Source organism: Nuphar pumila, chromosome 15 (assembly GCF_984573655.1).
Source record: "Nuphar pumila chromosome 15, dmNupPumi1.hap1.1, whole genome shotgun sequence".
Lineage (NCBI taxonomy): Eukaryota > Viridiplantae > Streptophyta > Magnoliopsida > Nymphaeales > Nymphaeaceae > Nuphar > Nuphar pumila.
In genome coordinates, this window is record NC_143263.1 from 7,102,581 (window position 1) to 7,119,533 (window position 16,953).

The 16,953-nt window shown below is 39.3% G+C and overlaps 2 protein-coding genes across 3 annotated transcripts; one reads left to right on the forward strand and one right to left on the reverse strand.

Annotated features, from left to right (window-relative positions):
- Positions 1–990: 990 nt before the first annotated feature.
- Positions 991–3,710, reverse strand: LOC149814325 (uncharacterized). 2 transcript variants are annotated; one of them, XR_016427846.1, is made up of 3 exons: positions 3,340–3,477; positions 2,034–2,073; positions 1,119–1,214 (listed from the first exon to the last, which is right to left on the reverse strand). XR_016427846.1 is itself a non-coding variant. In XM_089988525.1 (2 exons), the coding sequence occupies exons 1-2, from the start codon at positions 3,459–3,461 to the stop codon at positions 1,109–1,111; spliced, it is 228 nt and encodes a 75-aa protein (XP_089844651.1). In that variant the 5' UTR covers positions 3,462–3,710; the 3' UTR covers positions 991–1,108. The 2 variants fall into 2 exon arrangements, 1 of the variants encoding a protein (XP_089844651.1); XM_089988525.1 differs by lacking the exon at positions 2,034–2,073 and having other exon boundaries at positions 991–1,214; positions 3,340–3,710.
- Positions 3,711–12,460: 8,750 nt separating this feature from the next.
- Positions 12,461–14,637, forward strand: LOC149814326 (uncharacterized). The gene is made up of 2 exons (XM_089989933.1): positions 12,461–14,561; positions 14,603–14,637. The coding sequence occupies exons 1-2, from the start codon at positions 12,461–12,463 to the stop codon at positions 14,635–14,637; spliced, it is 2,136 nt and encodes a 711-aa protein (XP_089846059.1).
- The last annotated feature ends 2,316 nt before the right edge of the window (positions 14,638–16,953 follow it).

Below are 16,953 nucleotides of genomic sequence, written 5' to 3' on the forward strand. Positions count from 1 at the left end.
TCAACATAACCCTCCCACAAAAGTAAAGGACGTATCATTTCTATTTGGGTGGACCACAGTAACAGGACCTAGGCTAGGTTCAGTTCAGCATTGCAGTAGCTTGGAGAGCCTGTGTGGGTGCTTTATCCTTCGTACTCTCATCAGCACCATACCATCTAGTAGAAAGTCAAGGTTGCATCCATTGCTTAGATCGAGTGGATGTGTTTTAGCATGCTATTTTAGCAAGAAACATTATTTGAATTTAACCGTTTTAATTAAAATTGACTTTTTGTTTTATTGTGAATCTTTGGTGCCTACGTCACACGGATACTCCATTTTGACTCCCGTTCTGTATCCCCTTGTATACCAGCTACATTGAAAACTTGATAAAAAAGGGCATCCCTGTATCTCTAGCCGTATCTATGTGACAGTTGGTGCATTGTGAGCATTGATTTTTACATTTTCTTAAAAACCAGCTACACAATAAAATCACTTAACATATTGCATGCCTTCATTAAAAGACCAGCGACATCACATTTATATGGTCATATCCACAAAATATTCAACATAACTATTAAAAGGAAAAACGGTGGGGCAGTATGGTACTACCAAGAGTACCAAAGATAAGCCACATGTCCACACATATCGCATGGTACATTACATAAACTTACATTTATTAAAAGAAAAAACATTTAAAGCCTTGAAGTAAAAACTTATTCCTTCCTATAAAAATTTACAAGACAAATTACTACCATGGGATTTGTAAATTTGTTGGCATCATAATATATTGGTAAACTTACTGGTTTCCAAAGTAAGCCAGCATATCAATATTACATGTGTATGTGTGTCTGTAACAGGTGCACATGGCAGAAAGCAATCCAATATACCAAATATACTAGACCACATGCACACACAGGATTCTCACACCAACCCAACTATACTTTGTCAAACTAAAGCAGGAGCTCTCTAGAGACGTTTTCAATTGTTTTGTCCGTTAAAGAGATTTCTAAATTGAGGCAGAAAAAATCAATAAAAAATATAAATTAAGCACATTCATTTTCAGTTCTTCAACCTATCAGCATTAGGTTGGTTTACATACATGGGCAGGCTCGATCACATAGATACGAGCTTAAGGTCCTCCAAGTATTGCATTCTCAATGTCTTCTCTACTTAATGCATAAGTGAACCTTCTCTCCACATCCTTTTCAATATCACCAGGCCCACTCTTAAGGTATCTGCATCATTAATATCACATTATGTTGAGAAACGTACAAGATCAGATCACAGTATTTCACCAACAACTTTAAAGAGAAAATAGACTCCAACACAACTTACGCTCCCACAACAATCTCACAGCAGGAAAAGTGCTGATATAAGACATAGCAAAGGCATGTTCAAGGTGTTTTGCGGTAAATATCAGCAAATTTGTCATAGAAAAACGCATATTCAAGATGGATTGTGGTAAACATCTGCAACACATCAAGTTGCAGTCTGAAGGATACATTCAGTTATCTTCATTGGCAGGATATGTTCAAGAAGCATGCAGAGCAGTAAACATAATTTTGCATAATAAGGACAAAGGCAAGGAACTGTCCTAACATCTTGGGAGATATTAACAGGATCGACAAATACTAATAAGAACTTAAAAACATGTAAAAGTGATGTTTTCCTAGGAATAAGCGCTGGAAAACATCAAGCATGACATTTTTAAGTTTAGAATGAGTTGAAGGGTATTCTTCAATAGAAGCAATAAATTGGAGTTTGTCATTTCCAATTCCACAAGCTTCCAGAAACTAATGGCATCTTTATAAAGTTGATCAGCATGGAGACTTTATAAAATTCACATGGCATGAAAGGAATTTCAAGGGGAACCATGATAGAAGGGCCAGGATGCAGGTTGTGGTGAAGGGAATCATTGGAGAATTGGAGGTAAACTACAGCTAGGGAACATGTAGCATAGGGAATAATCTCACCAGCTACAGTCTTAAGAACAATCTTACCCATAATGGAAACAAATTAACTGAAACGTTCTAACTACAAGCTACCAGGCTTACCTAGTCAGACCCACAAAGAGAATAACGTTAATAACAGCACCTGCGAACAAAAAGATCTTCATTATTGATTGTGGAGACTCTTGGAAGCATAAGCGCAATAAAAAAAAGGAAGGATGAGAAACAAGAAACTCACTGCACTTATAACTGCACTTATAGTGGGAAGAGGAGGGGAAGGAACAAGAAACTTTAGCACTGATGGTTCCTACAGATAGATACATGCTTGCCAAAAGCAATAGGTGTCATAAGAACATCAAAGTAACAGCTTCCCACAAATCACGTGGCTCATGAGATGTAATCGGTGGTGTTAATTGCTATCAACCACTTCTTAAGTTTGCCTATCCATACACCATTTGGTTTCACTCATTGTAGTTCCCATGAGCTTTGTTGCCTTTCATTATCACTAATTTGAAGTTTACCAATGTCAACATTATGATTCCATGCCATTTCAAAACCATCAAGTCTATCAGCTTATTTCCATTATTCCCCTTGTTTTCTTTTGATAAGGCTAACTACTCCGTTTCACCACACCTATCAATTTGAAATGCAAATTCACCTGCTTCCATTTCAGTTAAGGGAACATGCACATCCACAAACTTTTCAAGATCATAACACATATACCTGAACTCAAGGCAGAAAATATGGGAGAAACGCAGAGCTAATAGAGCGGGATCCACTTTTGGGGGGACATGAGTCCAAGCAATAACAAAACAACTCCCACGTAAAATCATCCTCTCAAAAGTCAAAATATTCCAATCACTAAATAGTGCAAACACGAACGATTCTGAAAAAAGGAAATTTTGGAACTGAAATAGGGTGCTAATGCTGTTTTCATCATCACCACCATCACAGATACAATCATACAGCAGCAGCAACAACAACAACAACAACAATTCACATGACAACTCATCATCTGGCAGTGCATTACTAGAATTCTTAAGAAATCCGATTCATCTCCCGTCACAACTAACAACATCCTACTGATCGGTTTGAAACAAAATGAATCGCACAAGAAGGAAAGCCTCATCGACAATTCATCAAAAAATTCACACGAAAAACATTGTCATTATTAACAATGACAACGAAATTTCAGGCGACAACACATCATCTCGTGGTACATCTCTAGAATTCTATTTACGACACTTCAAGCGTCAATTAGCAAAATCCACCGACCGGCAAGAAATCAAACGAATCTCTCAACAAGGAAAACCTCGCCGATCGAGAATTCTCGAAAAGAAACCTAAGCAACAGAATCAAACTCAAGGACTGAGGGAAAGTTTCGCGAAGAACAAGCGAGGGGAAAACGAACCTTACGCAGAGATCGGTGACGTCGAGCGAGAGCTGGGCGTGCCAGTCGGGCTTGCGGAAGAACCAGAGGGCGAGATCGTCCTTCGCCTGCTGGAACCCTAGCTGCGTCAGCCACGACTCCATGCACGGAGGCCTCTCGATCCACTCCTCGACCTCCGACGACGATGCTGATGCTGAGACTAGGGTTTCTCTTCTCCTCCGGCTCCTGGGTTTCCCCGGGAAATTGGTGCGGGAGAAGCGAGATTCCCTAAAAAACGAGGGGCGAGATGGGAGTGAAGGAAGATAAGGAGTGCGATTCGCAGAGGGGAAGGGAAGCGAGAGGGAGAAAAATGGCGCGCATTTCCCCCACTCCTTTTTTTAGAGAGAGAGAGAGAGAAGCGGAACCGGAACATGCGAAAGAGGAGGCTTAGCTCTATCTTGAACGGAGAGGTGTGAAGCGGTCCGGTTTTAGATCGGATATCGGGCAGAATCCAATCTTATTTATTCGGATTCGGTAGGAAAAAGAAATTCAGGTCAAGTGGTCGGCTTCGGTTTTAGTATTTTTCATATCTTATTCGGAGTCCAATTTAAAATTTTGACAAAAATATGACCTGCTTACATGAGAATGGATGTCAAATAAGGCTATATATCTTATTTGGATCCAGTATGGCCCACCATGAATCCGATTAACATAAATACAACTATACCGACCATGGTCCAACTTAAGACCTGGATGTAGGGTATGAATTTTGGCTGTTTCAACACAATCCGGAGCCAAACCGTTTGCATCCCTACCTGGATGTTTGCATCCTTAAGAAAACCCATTCTTTTTACTCAAGGGTACGTTTGAAAGCAGGAAAATGCTAGGAAAAATGCAGGTTGAATAATAAAATTGGCAACCTTTCCATTCATTCTAAAAAAAAATTAAAGGTTGAATTTTCTATTTTGGTCAAATCAACGGAAATTTTTTCTTTCCCGACAGATGAAAAAAATCCTTTAAAAAATTGGTTTTGAAAGAAGGCCTCACCAATTTTCAGTTTTGAGAGCAGTTCTCACCCTAATCAAAACACTTTTAATATTTTTTCAACTGGATTTTCTCATGTTACTCAACTTGTGGGTGCGAGAAGTGAGCAAACACCCAAGGGGTTGAAGAAGTGGGTGGGGCCTTGGCTGCTAGATGGCCAATCAGGGTACGTTTGATGCGTTGTTCTTAGCGTGATTCTGACAAAAATTATGCTAAGAACGGCAATTTTCGACAAACAATGGATGCGGCAGATGACGTTCCGCGCACCCACCACGTTCTTATAAGTATGATATTTTCGTTCCCCCCCCCTGTTACAAAAATAACAGGAACGAAAGGAATGAAAATTTCTCAATGGGCGCGCCTGCGAGCTCTTGGTTCCTATCGGATCCCGAGTTCTCCTTCGACTCCTCTTCCATCGCCCCACCACCACCGTCCATGATAGCCAGATGAGACGAAAGAGCTCCACCAGCCAAGTAGGAGGAGGAGGGCCTGCCGCGGCTTCTTCCTCACCTCGACGGCCCGCCGCCACTTTTTCCTCACCCCTGGCGCTAGGGGTGGCAATTTCTGACACGACCCGCCAACCCGCCTCTTAGGCGGGTTCGGGTTGGGCTTAAGCCAACCCGTTTAATAAATGGGTCGACCCGTGTAACCTGTTTATTAAACAGGTCGGGTTCGGGTTGGGGGTATGCCAACCCGCCAACCCAGCTGACCCGTTTAAAAAACGGGTTAGGCGGGTGGGTCAACCCGCCAACCCGACCCGTCAACCCGTCAACCCGACCCGCCAACCTGCCTACCCGATCCGTCAACCCGCCAACCCAACCCGCCAACCTAAAAACCCGTTTACCCAACCCAACCCATTTATTAAATGGGTTGGCGGGTCGTGTCGGGTTACCCGTTTATTAAACGGGTCGGGTTCGTGTTTGCCACAGCCGACCCGTTTAATAAACGGGTCGGGTTCGGGTTGAGGTATGCTGACACGCCAACCCGCCAACCCGCCAACCCGACCCGATTGCCACCCCTACCCGGCGCCCCATATATATATATATATATATATATATATATTGTGTTTCTTAGGCCAACGAAAACTTTTACCTTTTAAGTCAAAATTTTAGGCGAATCGATTAAATACAATAGTATTGGATTTTAATGCGAAAAATATTTCACTTATAAATATTCACTTCTCATAAATAGAGTATTGCAAAATACAAAATTATAAGTGCTCAAAATCTAGTTTTCAGAAAAAAAAATGATTTGCTCTTTGACGCCGCCTCAACTTTCTAACTAAATCATTATACACAAACAATAATTAACAATCATCAGTGCATAAACATGTTACCGAATAATTGCAACACACGATTCTAAATCATATGCATGATCATTTAACTTATGTATGACTTACAAGTGTTAAGTGAAAAATCCACCTTAAGTATGAGTAGCTTACAATTCTTTTATTTTTACATGTTTTTAGATGATGCATGAGGTGCTACACTACATGCAACACACTTTTATTTCTCTTTCACAATGCTACGTGAGTACAACACATACAATATATGGATTAGAAGTATGACCTGGGGTATATTCAATTAAATTGTATCTTATTACCTTAACCTTGCACATCTTCTCTGACTCTAATTGAGGAACAATCTCACAACAACCCGGTATATCAAAATTTTATTTTCAGCTGAAACATTGTCACTACCACCCTGCGGCATAGGTGGTAGCTATTCTCTATCTTTGGGACTGAGAACAACAAACCTTCATGCTTATTATAACCACACAGTGGCTAATGTACCTACTTACTCTCTCACTATGAGTTACAAGAGAACTAACATTCACATCATTTCTGAATTAGTTAATCCTCTTAATACATGTACTTAAACATCAATTAATCAATTATAATATCAATGGCTCCCACATGACACAAACACATATAATTTTAATTAACCAATCATTAGGTTATCAGTCACCCATTTTAAGGCACTAACATATATTAACTCAATTGACCACACAAGGTCACGAACACCATTTTGGGCTCAGGCCACAAGGTACATGTACCTAGTTTCAATCAACCTGTGCACGTATATATAAACAAACACTTTTGTACTCGGGCACTATTCAAGCTGCATAATCATACATATCCTTAAGCTACACATAACAACCACGCATTCATAGAGGCTCAAACACACAATCTACATATGTGCATAAGCAGCAAAAATACATGGGCGCGCAACCACTGTAATTCCACGGTTTTCGAATTGACACACACACTCGCGCGCACACACACATACACACACACACATATATATATATATATATATATATATATATATATATAATTCACAAAATGCAAGGTGATTGTTCTTTATCACAATAATTTCTCGGCGTCTTCAACTACGAGTGAAAAAAAATATATATCAAAACACAGGGTCTGAATGATTTACATAAGAACACGGGGACTGATCATATACAAAGCGCAGGATCTGAGTTGTGCGTGTACAACAGTATGTGTAGAGAAGTTATTTGTGCACAAAGAAATCCTATGTGCAGAAAACATACGAGGTGCTAGTATGGGCAGAAACCAACGCAGTTATGCAGTATTCGAAACAAAATATACATATAAAAACACATGTATCTGATCATGGGCAACCCACACATGCATCTGACCATGAGCAGAAAACACAGTCTGAATTTCAGGCAAAACACATTGACTAGGCATAAACAAAGATGCACAGTCTAATCAAGAAACAATACAAAGAGCAATCTCATGGGGAAAAAGGCATGGACTGAAATATGACAATAATACATGGAGATTAGATCAGATCAGGGCAAACACGTAGGATTGTGAATATAGTCAAAAAACCTAAAAATGTGAAAATAAAAATAAGTTTATGTAAAAATACAGAGAACTGAATGTATATATATAGATAACAACGCAAAGATCTGAATAATAAAGAAAATGCATAGCCAACAAGCATATCACATGCTGGGGCTGTTAAGCCTATGCACGAACCAACCAATCAATGCATTCAATGTATAAAAAATTTTCTGTATCATGAGCATCACACATACCATACACACAAAAAATTCTTTGAGCAAAATATAAACCAAAATACTGTATACAACAAATCTTTACCACTTGATCTACCTGATTTCCTATTGAAATCGAGTTCCATGCAAGATAACCATCAAAAACCCTTTTGAAAAGAAAGAACAGATTTTCAAAACCATTAAACATATACTAAAGACCCTCTGACATAGTTTTGGATTGACCACCATGTTATTAGACATAAAAAGAAGCTCCTAGCATGAAAGAACGTTGTTCATACAACCTGAAACTACACAGGAAGGATAAGCCATAGTACCCCTACCTCAATCATAAAATAAACCACCAATTTTCTTCTTTTCCTAGCAAGCTGCACCTCCAATCAGTCCAGCAACACCCTCCTCTTCAATGGAGGCTCTCACTAACAGGGAGGGGCGTGAGGGCTGAAGGAGTTTGAAAAGAAAGAGGAAGAGGAGGGTAGGCTGGTTGGGAGAGGAGATAAAGGGAGAGATAAGGAGTGGAGAGGGTGGGGCGTGAGAGAGGGTTTCAATGAGAAGAATTTAAGAGAGAAGTTATGAGAGAGTTTAATGAGGGAGGTGAAGGGGTGGTCATGGGCAAAAACGTGGGAGAGTGGGAGTGTGGGCTTTAAAGAGAAAAATGTGAGATAGTGGGTGTAACGAAAGGCCAAAGGGTCATCAGTGGGGTTAAATGAAAAAAATGTAGGGGAGTGGATTAAATGAGAGGGAACGTGAGTGGGGCCCTTATAATTTTTTTTTTTAAAAACAAATTTTAAAGTCTTTTAATATATAACTTTTAGAAACTTAAACTATTTTACTTGTACTTTACATATTACATAAAACCTTAAATTTATTTTAACTTGTCTCATTTATTTTACATACACCCACAGTATATATATATATATATATATATATATATATATATATATATATATATATATATATATATATATCAAAGAGGTGAAAACATCCCACCCTCTAGGGTCATATGTTAAATTTTAGATCCAAATGAATCTCATAAACTATATATCTGGATTCAATTGGTTATAATTGGATATGTAGATACATCAAATATCATCTGCACTGGATCCATTGCTAAATTATCAGGATCCTCACTGACACCACTAAATTTCTAACTTAAGGGTCCAAAATTAAATTTTATTTAAAATTCTATCATTATCCCTAAGTCATACACAAATACAATAAATTCCTCAGAGAATTTAACAGTTTACTTACAATAATTTACCAAAAAATCATAAATGTTACAGAACACAACACAGCATAAGCCCCGGGGCCAGGGGTCCTAGACTCAGAGTTTTACGCTGCCAGCACGATGACTGCAGGTATGGCAGGCTGAGCCAGCTTGACCAGGTCTTAATGCTGGGTGCAATTTCTTTGTGTTATAAGTTTAAGAAAAAAGAGTGTGTTTGAATACTCGGTTTTGTGATTTGAATAAATTGATATAGGATTAAGAGATTTCAAATCATTGATCTCTGGCCTAACCCTCCTCCACTGGAATGAAATCCTTGATATAAGTGAGTGTATTTGGGCCCCTGCTTGTGTAAGGTTCGGATTCGGTGCAGGCCGTGTGCAAGATTCTAGGGCTGGTAAACAAACCTAGCAGCTCGTGGCTAAGCTTTTCACCAACTCGTTTGAGATCGTATAGCTGCTGAGCCGAGCTGAGCCATGAGCAACTAGTTTAGCTTAAACGAGTCAAGCCCGGACATAGGGTGTTTGACTCAGCTCAGCTTGTGAGAACTGTATAGATAAAATAGATTATATATAATGTATCATATGCTTTTTAAGTGTAATATATAAAATGAAGGATGCATGAAAATTTATACATATTACTATTAAGTACAATATATAATATTTCTATTTTAAGTGTAATAAAAAAAATATGTTCGATATATAAATAACATGGAATGTTTTACATGAGCCAGCTCGTGTTCTGCTCTTCTCTTTCAGAGATGATCCGAGCTTCAACTTGGCTAAACATGAACACAAGCCGAGTCAGCTCAATCCACTCATAAACGAGCTAAGCTTGAGCATGTTCTGTTCATTCGGCTCATTTCCTATAAATCAAGCTTGAACTCATTGCTTGAGATCTTTTATGGGGGTATTTAAATGGAAAATTCTATGTTTTCATATGGTGCAAGACATTTGATGCGGTGCGGGCCCAACTTCAAGATTGAGATGGAATATAATGAAATATAGCTCCTTTGTGAGGCATGGAACAGAGCCAGTACCAAGATGTTATAGGAGTTATGATCATATTGGTCATAAGTGGAGAACGGTAGTTAAACTCAATGAGTTCTAATCTCCCATTGTTCCTCAGTAGCTCAGTGGTAGAGAGGTTGGCTGTTAATCAATTGGTCATAGGTTCGAATTCTACTTGGAAAGATTAACGAAAGGGCTCGCTTTGACCGTTAGCTTTACGCCGAATTATTCTGGATAATGTTTGCATCATCTGTCTTATCGAGGTTGCTGGTACATAGTTAACCGATGTTTATTTCTCAGATATTGTCATTGCTTATTCTCCCAAAGGCAGCAGTGAAAAACTTTCTGTAATGACCAGAATCCTAAGTGGATGCAGAAAGCCTATGCGTCGTGAACTTTTTTTTTCAGAGAATAAGCAATGATGGTATATGGAGAATAAACATCGGCTAACTTTGTGTCAACAACCACAATAAGACAGAAGATGCAAGCGTTATCGAGAATGATTGAGCGTAAAGCGCATGAACACTAGTCAAATGATGGATGTGAGAGACCCATGTTATAAAGGTGATAATCAGCATATACATAGATTCTAGAATTAAGGGGATGATAAGGGCTCAGCTCGTGAAGGGTGCACCCCTTCTCGGGCTTGGATTGTAAGCTGGTCATGAGTCAAGCCCGAGCTTGTTATGAGCTGATCACAAACTGACTTGTTTTATAAAGAAACATTTATTTTTAAGTGTTTTTAAAGCTAATAATATTATATATGTACGTATGTATGTGTATAATATTTATAATACATGCATAAAACATATATAATATACATATTATGTATATAAATATAATTATATATTTAAAATGAACCTATAGCAGCCAAGTCAAGATAAGCTTGCCATGTTCATACTCAGCTCATCTACCTAAACGAGCTGGTAGGGGTGCATGCACAAATGGCCGAGCTAGATCAAGCTTTGAAACTCGATTAAGCTCGATTACTGCAATCATATAACGAGGAGTTTTATCATATCTATACTTGTTGTTTCTTAAAAAGTGCAAAAGGTGGTTTCACCCAAGTGGTTAGGGCGTTATGCATTTATTGTGAGGGCGTTATATGCCATTTACACACCCATTTGATTTTTTTTTAAAACAAGTTTGTACGTTAGGTGTTAATGCTGGACCTCGAGCTGAGCTTGAACATACATTTTTTTGAAAGAGCCGAGCTTTTTGAACCTAAGCTCGGTTCGAGCCCGGCTGGTGTGCACCCCTATGAGCTGGCCCATAGCTTGCTTCACCCAGATCAATTTCTCAATGAAACTGATCTGAACTACAAGCTTCTCATCTTATTTCTCAGCCTTAAAGAAGGAGGTCTGCCTTCAAATCCTATATAAGATTTTCAAACACATGTTTGATAACATCTCAAAAAATTCAGGCTCTCATGCAAATGAAAGATTAAACAAACATCAAAGAACGAGTGAGCCCCAAGGGGTTTGGCACAATGGGAGGGGGCCTTGGCCGCTGGGTGGACTGTCGTGGTTCTATTTTTCACCAGCATCCCTTACATTATGTTGAAGCAAGGTGACTCATATAGGAGGCGAGGGGTGCACCACAAGTTTATACCACCGGGACAACAGCCATAACTATGACAGGCATAGCCAGTGGCGGAGCCACATTGTGGTCACTGACCAAAAAACTGCCTAATAGGGGGTTCGGGTCAGGTTCTGGCACTGACCCAATGAAAGAAGGTTCAGGGTGGCAGTGCTTTTATGTGTCCCCTCCCCCACCCGACTCAACCCCAAAATCCCCACAATGGATGGGTTTTTAGGGCTGGTAAATGAGCTGAGCTTGAAATGTTCAAGCTTAGCTCTTTAAGGCTACACACATGCTCTTTGTGAGAGCCAATCATGAGCTGACTTGCCTAATAAAAAAATATATTTTTAAATATTGATAATATATAAAAAAATATGTTTAATCCATATACAAAACATTTATATATATATATATATATATATATATATATATATATATATATATATATATATATAATATGCATAAGTATATAACATACAAGTATATATAAATATATAGTATGTAAAATGACCTGTACGGGTCAAACCAATAGAGCTTGCCATGTTGGTGCTTGGCTCATTTACATAAATGAGCTAGCTAATAGCTTGACTGGCTAAACTCAATTTCTAAGTCAAGCCAAGCCGAGCCAAACGGCAATCTGTTCATCTCGTTTCCCATCTCTATAGTTTGTGCCCACCCTAGTTCAGATTCCTGGCATAGGCAGTGGGGCTAGGTCTTTGTTTTGAGGTAGTTTCCCTGTTCCTCATGAAAAAAACTCATAGAATCAGTGGTGAGAAATTGACTCTCTTGCCTTTTCTAATGAGAGTGATTTTGTCATTTAGGTAAGAATCATAATCATAAAAGGCCTCTGGTGATTCCTTGAAAAAGAGACGAGTTTTTTTTTACTGAAATTTTGAAAAAAAGGTTATTTTTTTTCACGGTTTTGAAATATTTTTTTTGGAAAAAGTATGCTTTAAATGGTTTTAATATAGGGTGATCCAATTTAGTAATTTCCTACATCCGAACCTGGTCAGACCCGGAAACGAATCCACTCAACTCCTTAGTCATAAAGATCAAGCGGAAAGCCGAAACTACCCTTAAATATAAGAAAATTCCGACTCCAACAGTGTCATATACAAAAAATACATGACTAAATGAGTAATTTAAGCAATCCAATTGAAGCGCGGGAAATCTGTCTCTTCCCGAGTCCACGCTCTCTTTTTGAATTCCCATTTTAGAGAGAGAACACATCTCTCTCTCTCTCTCTCTCTCTCTCTAGATGGATCTTCTCTCTCTAGACCTCCCGCAGACGCAGAGGGTCGTCTTCCTCATCGACCTCCAACCACTCTCCCATCCCCAAGATTGCGATCTGTACGTCTCTGCGATCCTCAAATCAGCGGAACGCTTCCTCTCCCACCCTCCTCTTTCCGACTCCCTCTTCGCCTTCAGGCTCTTCCTCTCCTCCCTCAACCCTCTCCTCCCCACCACCCAAGTCGAACGCCTCCTCGGCGGCTCCCTTTCACCCACCATCTCCTTCGAACGGCCTTCCGACGTCGCGCGATCGCTGCAATCTGCGCTCGGATCCATCGCTTCCGGGCCTTCTTCTCCGAGCCGTGCAGCGTTCGTTGCTGGATCGCTACAGCAGCTCCTCCTTGATTATGCCTGGGAGCCCATGGTCTCTGATCCACAAGGTGCGGCTGATTCTGTCGAACCCTGTTTTGGTTTTCCCCCAAATTTGATAATTTTGTTCACCTCGGTCCCTCGGATTAGAAAATCGGTTTGCGGATTCTTGGGTGTTGAACTTGACTATGAAAATGAGAGTGATGATTGGATTTTTAACAAATTTGTTGAAGTTTTCGGCAATGTTCGTGAGAAATTTAGGACCGTGGGTGTGAATATCTGTTGGATGGACGTCGGTTTGAGCGGTGAAGGCGAGGATGGAGGAGTAAGAGACGGAAAAATGCCGGGAAGTGTAGAGAAGGGGGTTAAGGGTTTAGGTTGGGGTTTTATTTCCTGTGATGCTATTATTTTGGGGTCCCTGGTCGTTCCATTTGGTTTGATTTGGCCCATCATTGCTTGCCCAATTGGGTCTCATGGTCACCATTCTAGGACTGCAGAATTGAACCTAGAGATTGCTGATGCTAATGGTAAGCCATTGAATTGCAAGCTATGTGATCTTGAAATTGTTGATTTGAAGTTTCTTACTGGTCATGGTGGTCTTTCTCCGATTAAACGATCTCCCGGAGAAGAGCTTGAGTGCCATGACCTGCAGGATTTCTGGAAAAGAGTTGGGAAGGTGGGTGTCAAGATTCATGTCGATGAAGTTAGGGCAAGAGATCAGCTTGCTGCGATGAGGAGAAGGGTGGGGAAGTTTGTTTTGCTTCGTGGGCTTTCTGGGAAGGCCGAGGATTCATGCATGGGAAAGAGATCACGGCTTAATTCTAGTTCAATGGAGTCCATAGCAAATGAGTTTCTCGGGAGGCTAAGATGGAAGGAGGGTGAATTTATGGCAGGGAAACCTGCATGGCAACTGCTGCTAACTTTTCTTCATAGGCAATCTAGTGTGGCTATAGTCTCCATTTCTGATGAGAATGGGTGTTCTCTCACTGGGATTCTGGAGCCCTTTACTGTTCACATGGCAATTCTTCGGGTTCTGAATGATGAGCGGGCATTGGCTGGTAGTTCGCAAGAATGGATTGGTGGAATTTCACTCACTTCACGCAAAACAGGTGGAGTTTATGCACCGATCAGTTCAGATATTTGTCCAATTTATCAATCTGGTTTCTCACTTTCTGATAAAGGAAGCAGGGGGAGCAAGGAGAGAGGAAAATGGAAAGATGGGTGTTCCAATCTTGTTACCGATCTTACATGGGATGTGCTTTATATGTCTGCCCTTCACAATTGCTCTGGAGCAGAAAATGGTATGGTCTGTGCCATGGATTTGCAATCACTCTACTTTCACAACGGGTGCAACATGTCAAAAAGATTGATATTTTTGAAGTGCTGGATGAAGCAGATGAAGAAAACAAAAAGTGACCATGCAGTTGAATTGGGCAAAGAAGAACTGAAGATGAACATGGAAGATAAAATGGAAGATGCGCTTTTAAGTTCACAACAATCTTTCCAGTCGGTCACTAACTTTGTTCAAGAAAGCCAACAACATTATTCTCCTTGCCAATCAGTTGGAGAGAATTCAATCGATGGGTTCGTGAATCATGATCCTCCTGCATCCTGTCTTGAAGATTCAGAAGCATTCTTTTCTAGTATTTGCCAGAAAATTGACCACGGTCTACTTAACATTGAGGTGGATTTGGCATCTTTGGCTGAGCGCTTAGTCGACTTGTCAATCAAACAGGTCGAAGCTAAACATGATGGCTTTGGCACTTTTGAGAAAATCACCTCATCAAACTGCAACTCTCAGGGTTCAGAGAATGCTTTCAGTGCACTGGTTATTGATGTGGCAAAGCTGTTATTAAGAAAGCCAAAAGAATTAGCAGCAAAATACAAAGGCTCACATATTATTTCATCAGTGACTGAACCATCCGATTCCAGCTTAATCCCTGATCCTGCCTCTGTAGCAAGTGCCCCAGAAATTAAAGTTAGAGAGTATCCTTTCAGATCTATATCTTTTCGTTCAAGTTGCAGCAATCCACTTGTAATTCAGCATTTTATGTATCGTGTGTTTCCTTAATGTGCACAAGGCATGAATTGCAGGTATTATTTCGCATGGAGATACTCGGGGCAACAGTTAAAGGTGGCATGAATGAAATTGTAGACAAATGGGTAAAAGAGATATGCTTAATGCTTCATAACATTGAGTTTGACCTGCAAGGAGGAATATTTGGTGGTGTCACACTCCTCGACTTTACTGACAGGGCCATAAAATCCAGGTAGATATCTACATCCCAATTTTCCAACAAATCTTAAGAATAGGTATTCCACAAGTTGGTAATCTTGGAAAAAACTATTATGGTACTGATAACGTAAGTGTATCGAAACGACTAACAGCACCAAGTGCAGGTTGCATATTTAAGTCAAACTGCAGTCACTAGGTTCTTCTATCTTGTTCATCCTCAGGCTTTCTATTCATGCTTTGGCACAATCCCAAATAATGTTCTCAAAACTAATAAATAAATACTTAAACGTCTGATTCATGAAGATACTGGTCTCAACAAACTCTAGAACAGACTTTTTCCTGTAGCAAGAATCACTATATAGATATCTGCATAAACTTATATGTTTGCACAAGGGTGAACATCCTATAAATGCATGCAGATCTCAATGTAAGCTGTAGAAGTTAATACATATAGAGATATCATAGCTATATTCAATAACAAGCATGTATACATAAACCAGTCTGGACATGCTTGCATGTGTGTGTGTTTCTTTGTTTATTTATGTTTATATGTGCACAGTAGGCATTCATGTATGCATGTATGGCTTGGTGGTGTTCCTTGAGTTTGTAGCAAATCATGTATGATAAATTTTACATGGTTCACTGGGGAAATGTTTGAGCAATGGTGACCTTTTCTCATGGATGTTCTTTAGCCTTTAGGTGAATCTTAACTTTTAGGTGTCTGCCTCCATGCTCCTGCTCCTGATCTTGGTGATTGTGAGTCAAAGAACATTCACTCCTTTATTATTGACAATGAAATTGATGCAGCTACGTGTGGAGGTAATCATGACATCTCCCATAAGGGTGATAACCTTGATTCCACATAATTGTATTTTATAGTATATGGCTATTATTGTGTTACTTGTTGCATTTAGGGGTGCTCTTCTTGTGAAATATAGTTCACATATAATTTCTATAGAATGCAATATCATTTTGAATTATTAATAATTAGAAATACTAGTTTCTCACCATTTCTATTTTTTGGATATATGTAGGAGTCATATGTTGAACCAATCACCTGAAGTTGTCTCAGGCTGGTTCTTCTATTGTGCTACTCTTCCCACTTATAAAACCAGAATAACATAGTGAACATTATATTCTCATCATCTAAGAAATTGGACAAATCTTTACTTAAATACAATGCATTTTTGAAGATTATTCTCAGAGTATTTGTCATACATGAAAATCATGAATTTTTAACAAATTTGAATGTGAAAATCATAACTTAAATGCAAGTAAGTTACTGTTTGGACGTATTTTTTTATTTTTAAAATTAGTACAATTGGGTAGAAAAAAGTACTTTGAGCTTGGAGTTTAAAGTTGAGAACTATTGACCCTCCTATTCTCTACACCATTAATTCTCTCCTCTTTAAATCACATGCAATATAGTTATCCAAGAGTCAAATACGTCTATGAATATTTTGAGGGTGTTGAGACTCGTACTTGGGAATAGTTTCTCTGGTGCAATTAAGTGCCAAATTTATTAGGAAATGGTAGAGTATCACGGACTGTCACAGTTAAGTCTTTTTGGAAATGAAGTCTTTTTATGATAGGATCCATGGCCGAAATGAGATTTCAAGAATACGGAGTTATATCTGAAAATCGACCTATCTTGTATGCACATCTATTTAGGTCAAGGGCTTACGGTATTGCATAATCTAGAAGTTGCACAAGAAAAAAGATGTTAAGTACGTGAAAGGCTAATTCAAATAAAGAGAACAATTTCACACACACACACACATGTATGTGTACGATATATCTAATTGAATCTTCATTTTCACTATCGTGCTCCCACGCTCCTGTTTTAGCATCATTCAGACACGCACACACACATGCACATGTATGCATATGATATTATCTAATTGACTCCTCATTTT

Coding starts and splice junctions, on each gene's coding strand:
- LOC149814325 (XM_089988525.1), bottom strand. CDS start 3,461: ATGGAGTCGTGGCTGACGCAGCTAGGGTTCCAGCAGGCGAAGGACGAT. Junction 1,215..3,339: donor GTCACCGATCTCTGCGTAAG/GTTCGTTTTCCC, acceptor TTAATGATGCAG/ATACCTTAAGAGTGGGCCTG.
- LOC149814326 (XM_089989933.1), top strand. CDS start 12,461: ATGGATCTTCTCTCTCTAGACCTCCCGCAGACGCAGAGGGTCGTCTTC. Junction 14,562..14,602: donor AGCTAAACATGATGGCTTTG/GCACTTTTGAGA, acceptor TGCAACTCTCAG/GGTTCAGAGAATGCTTTCAG.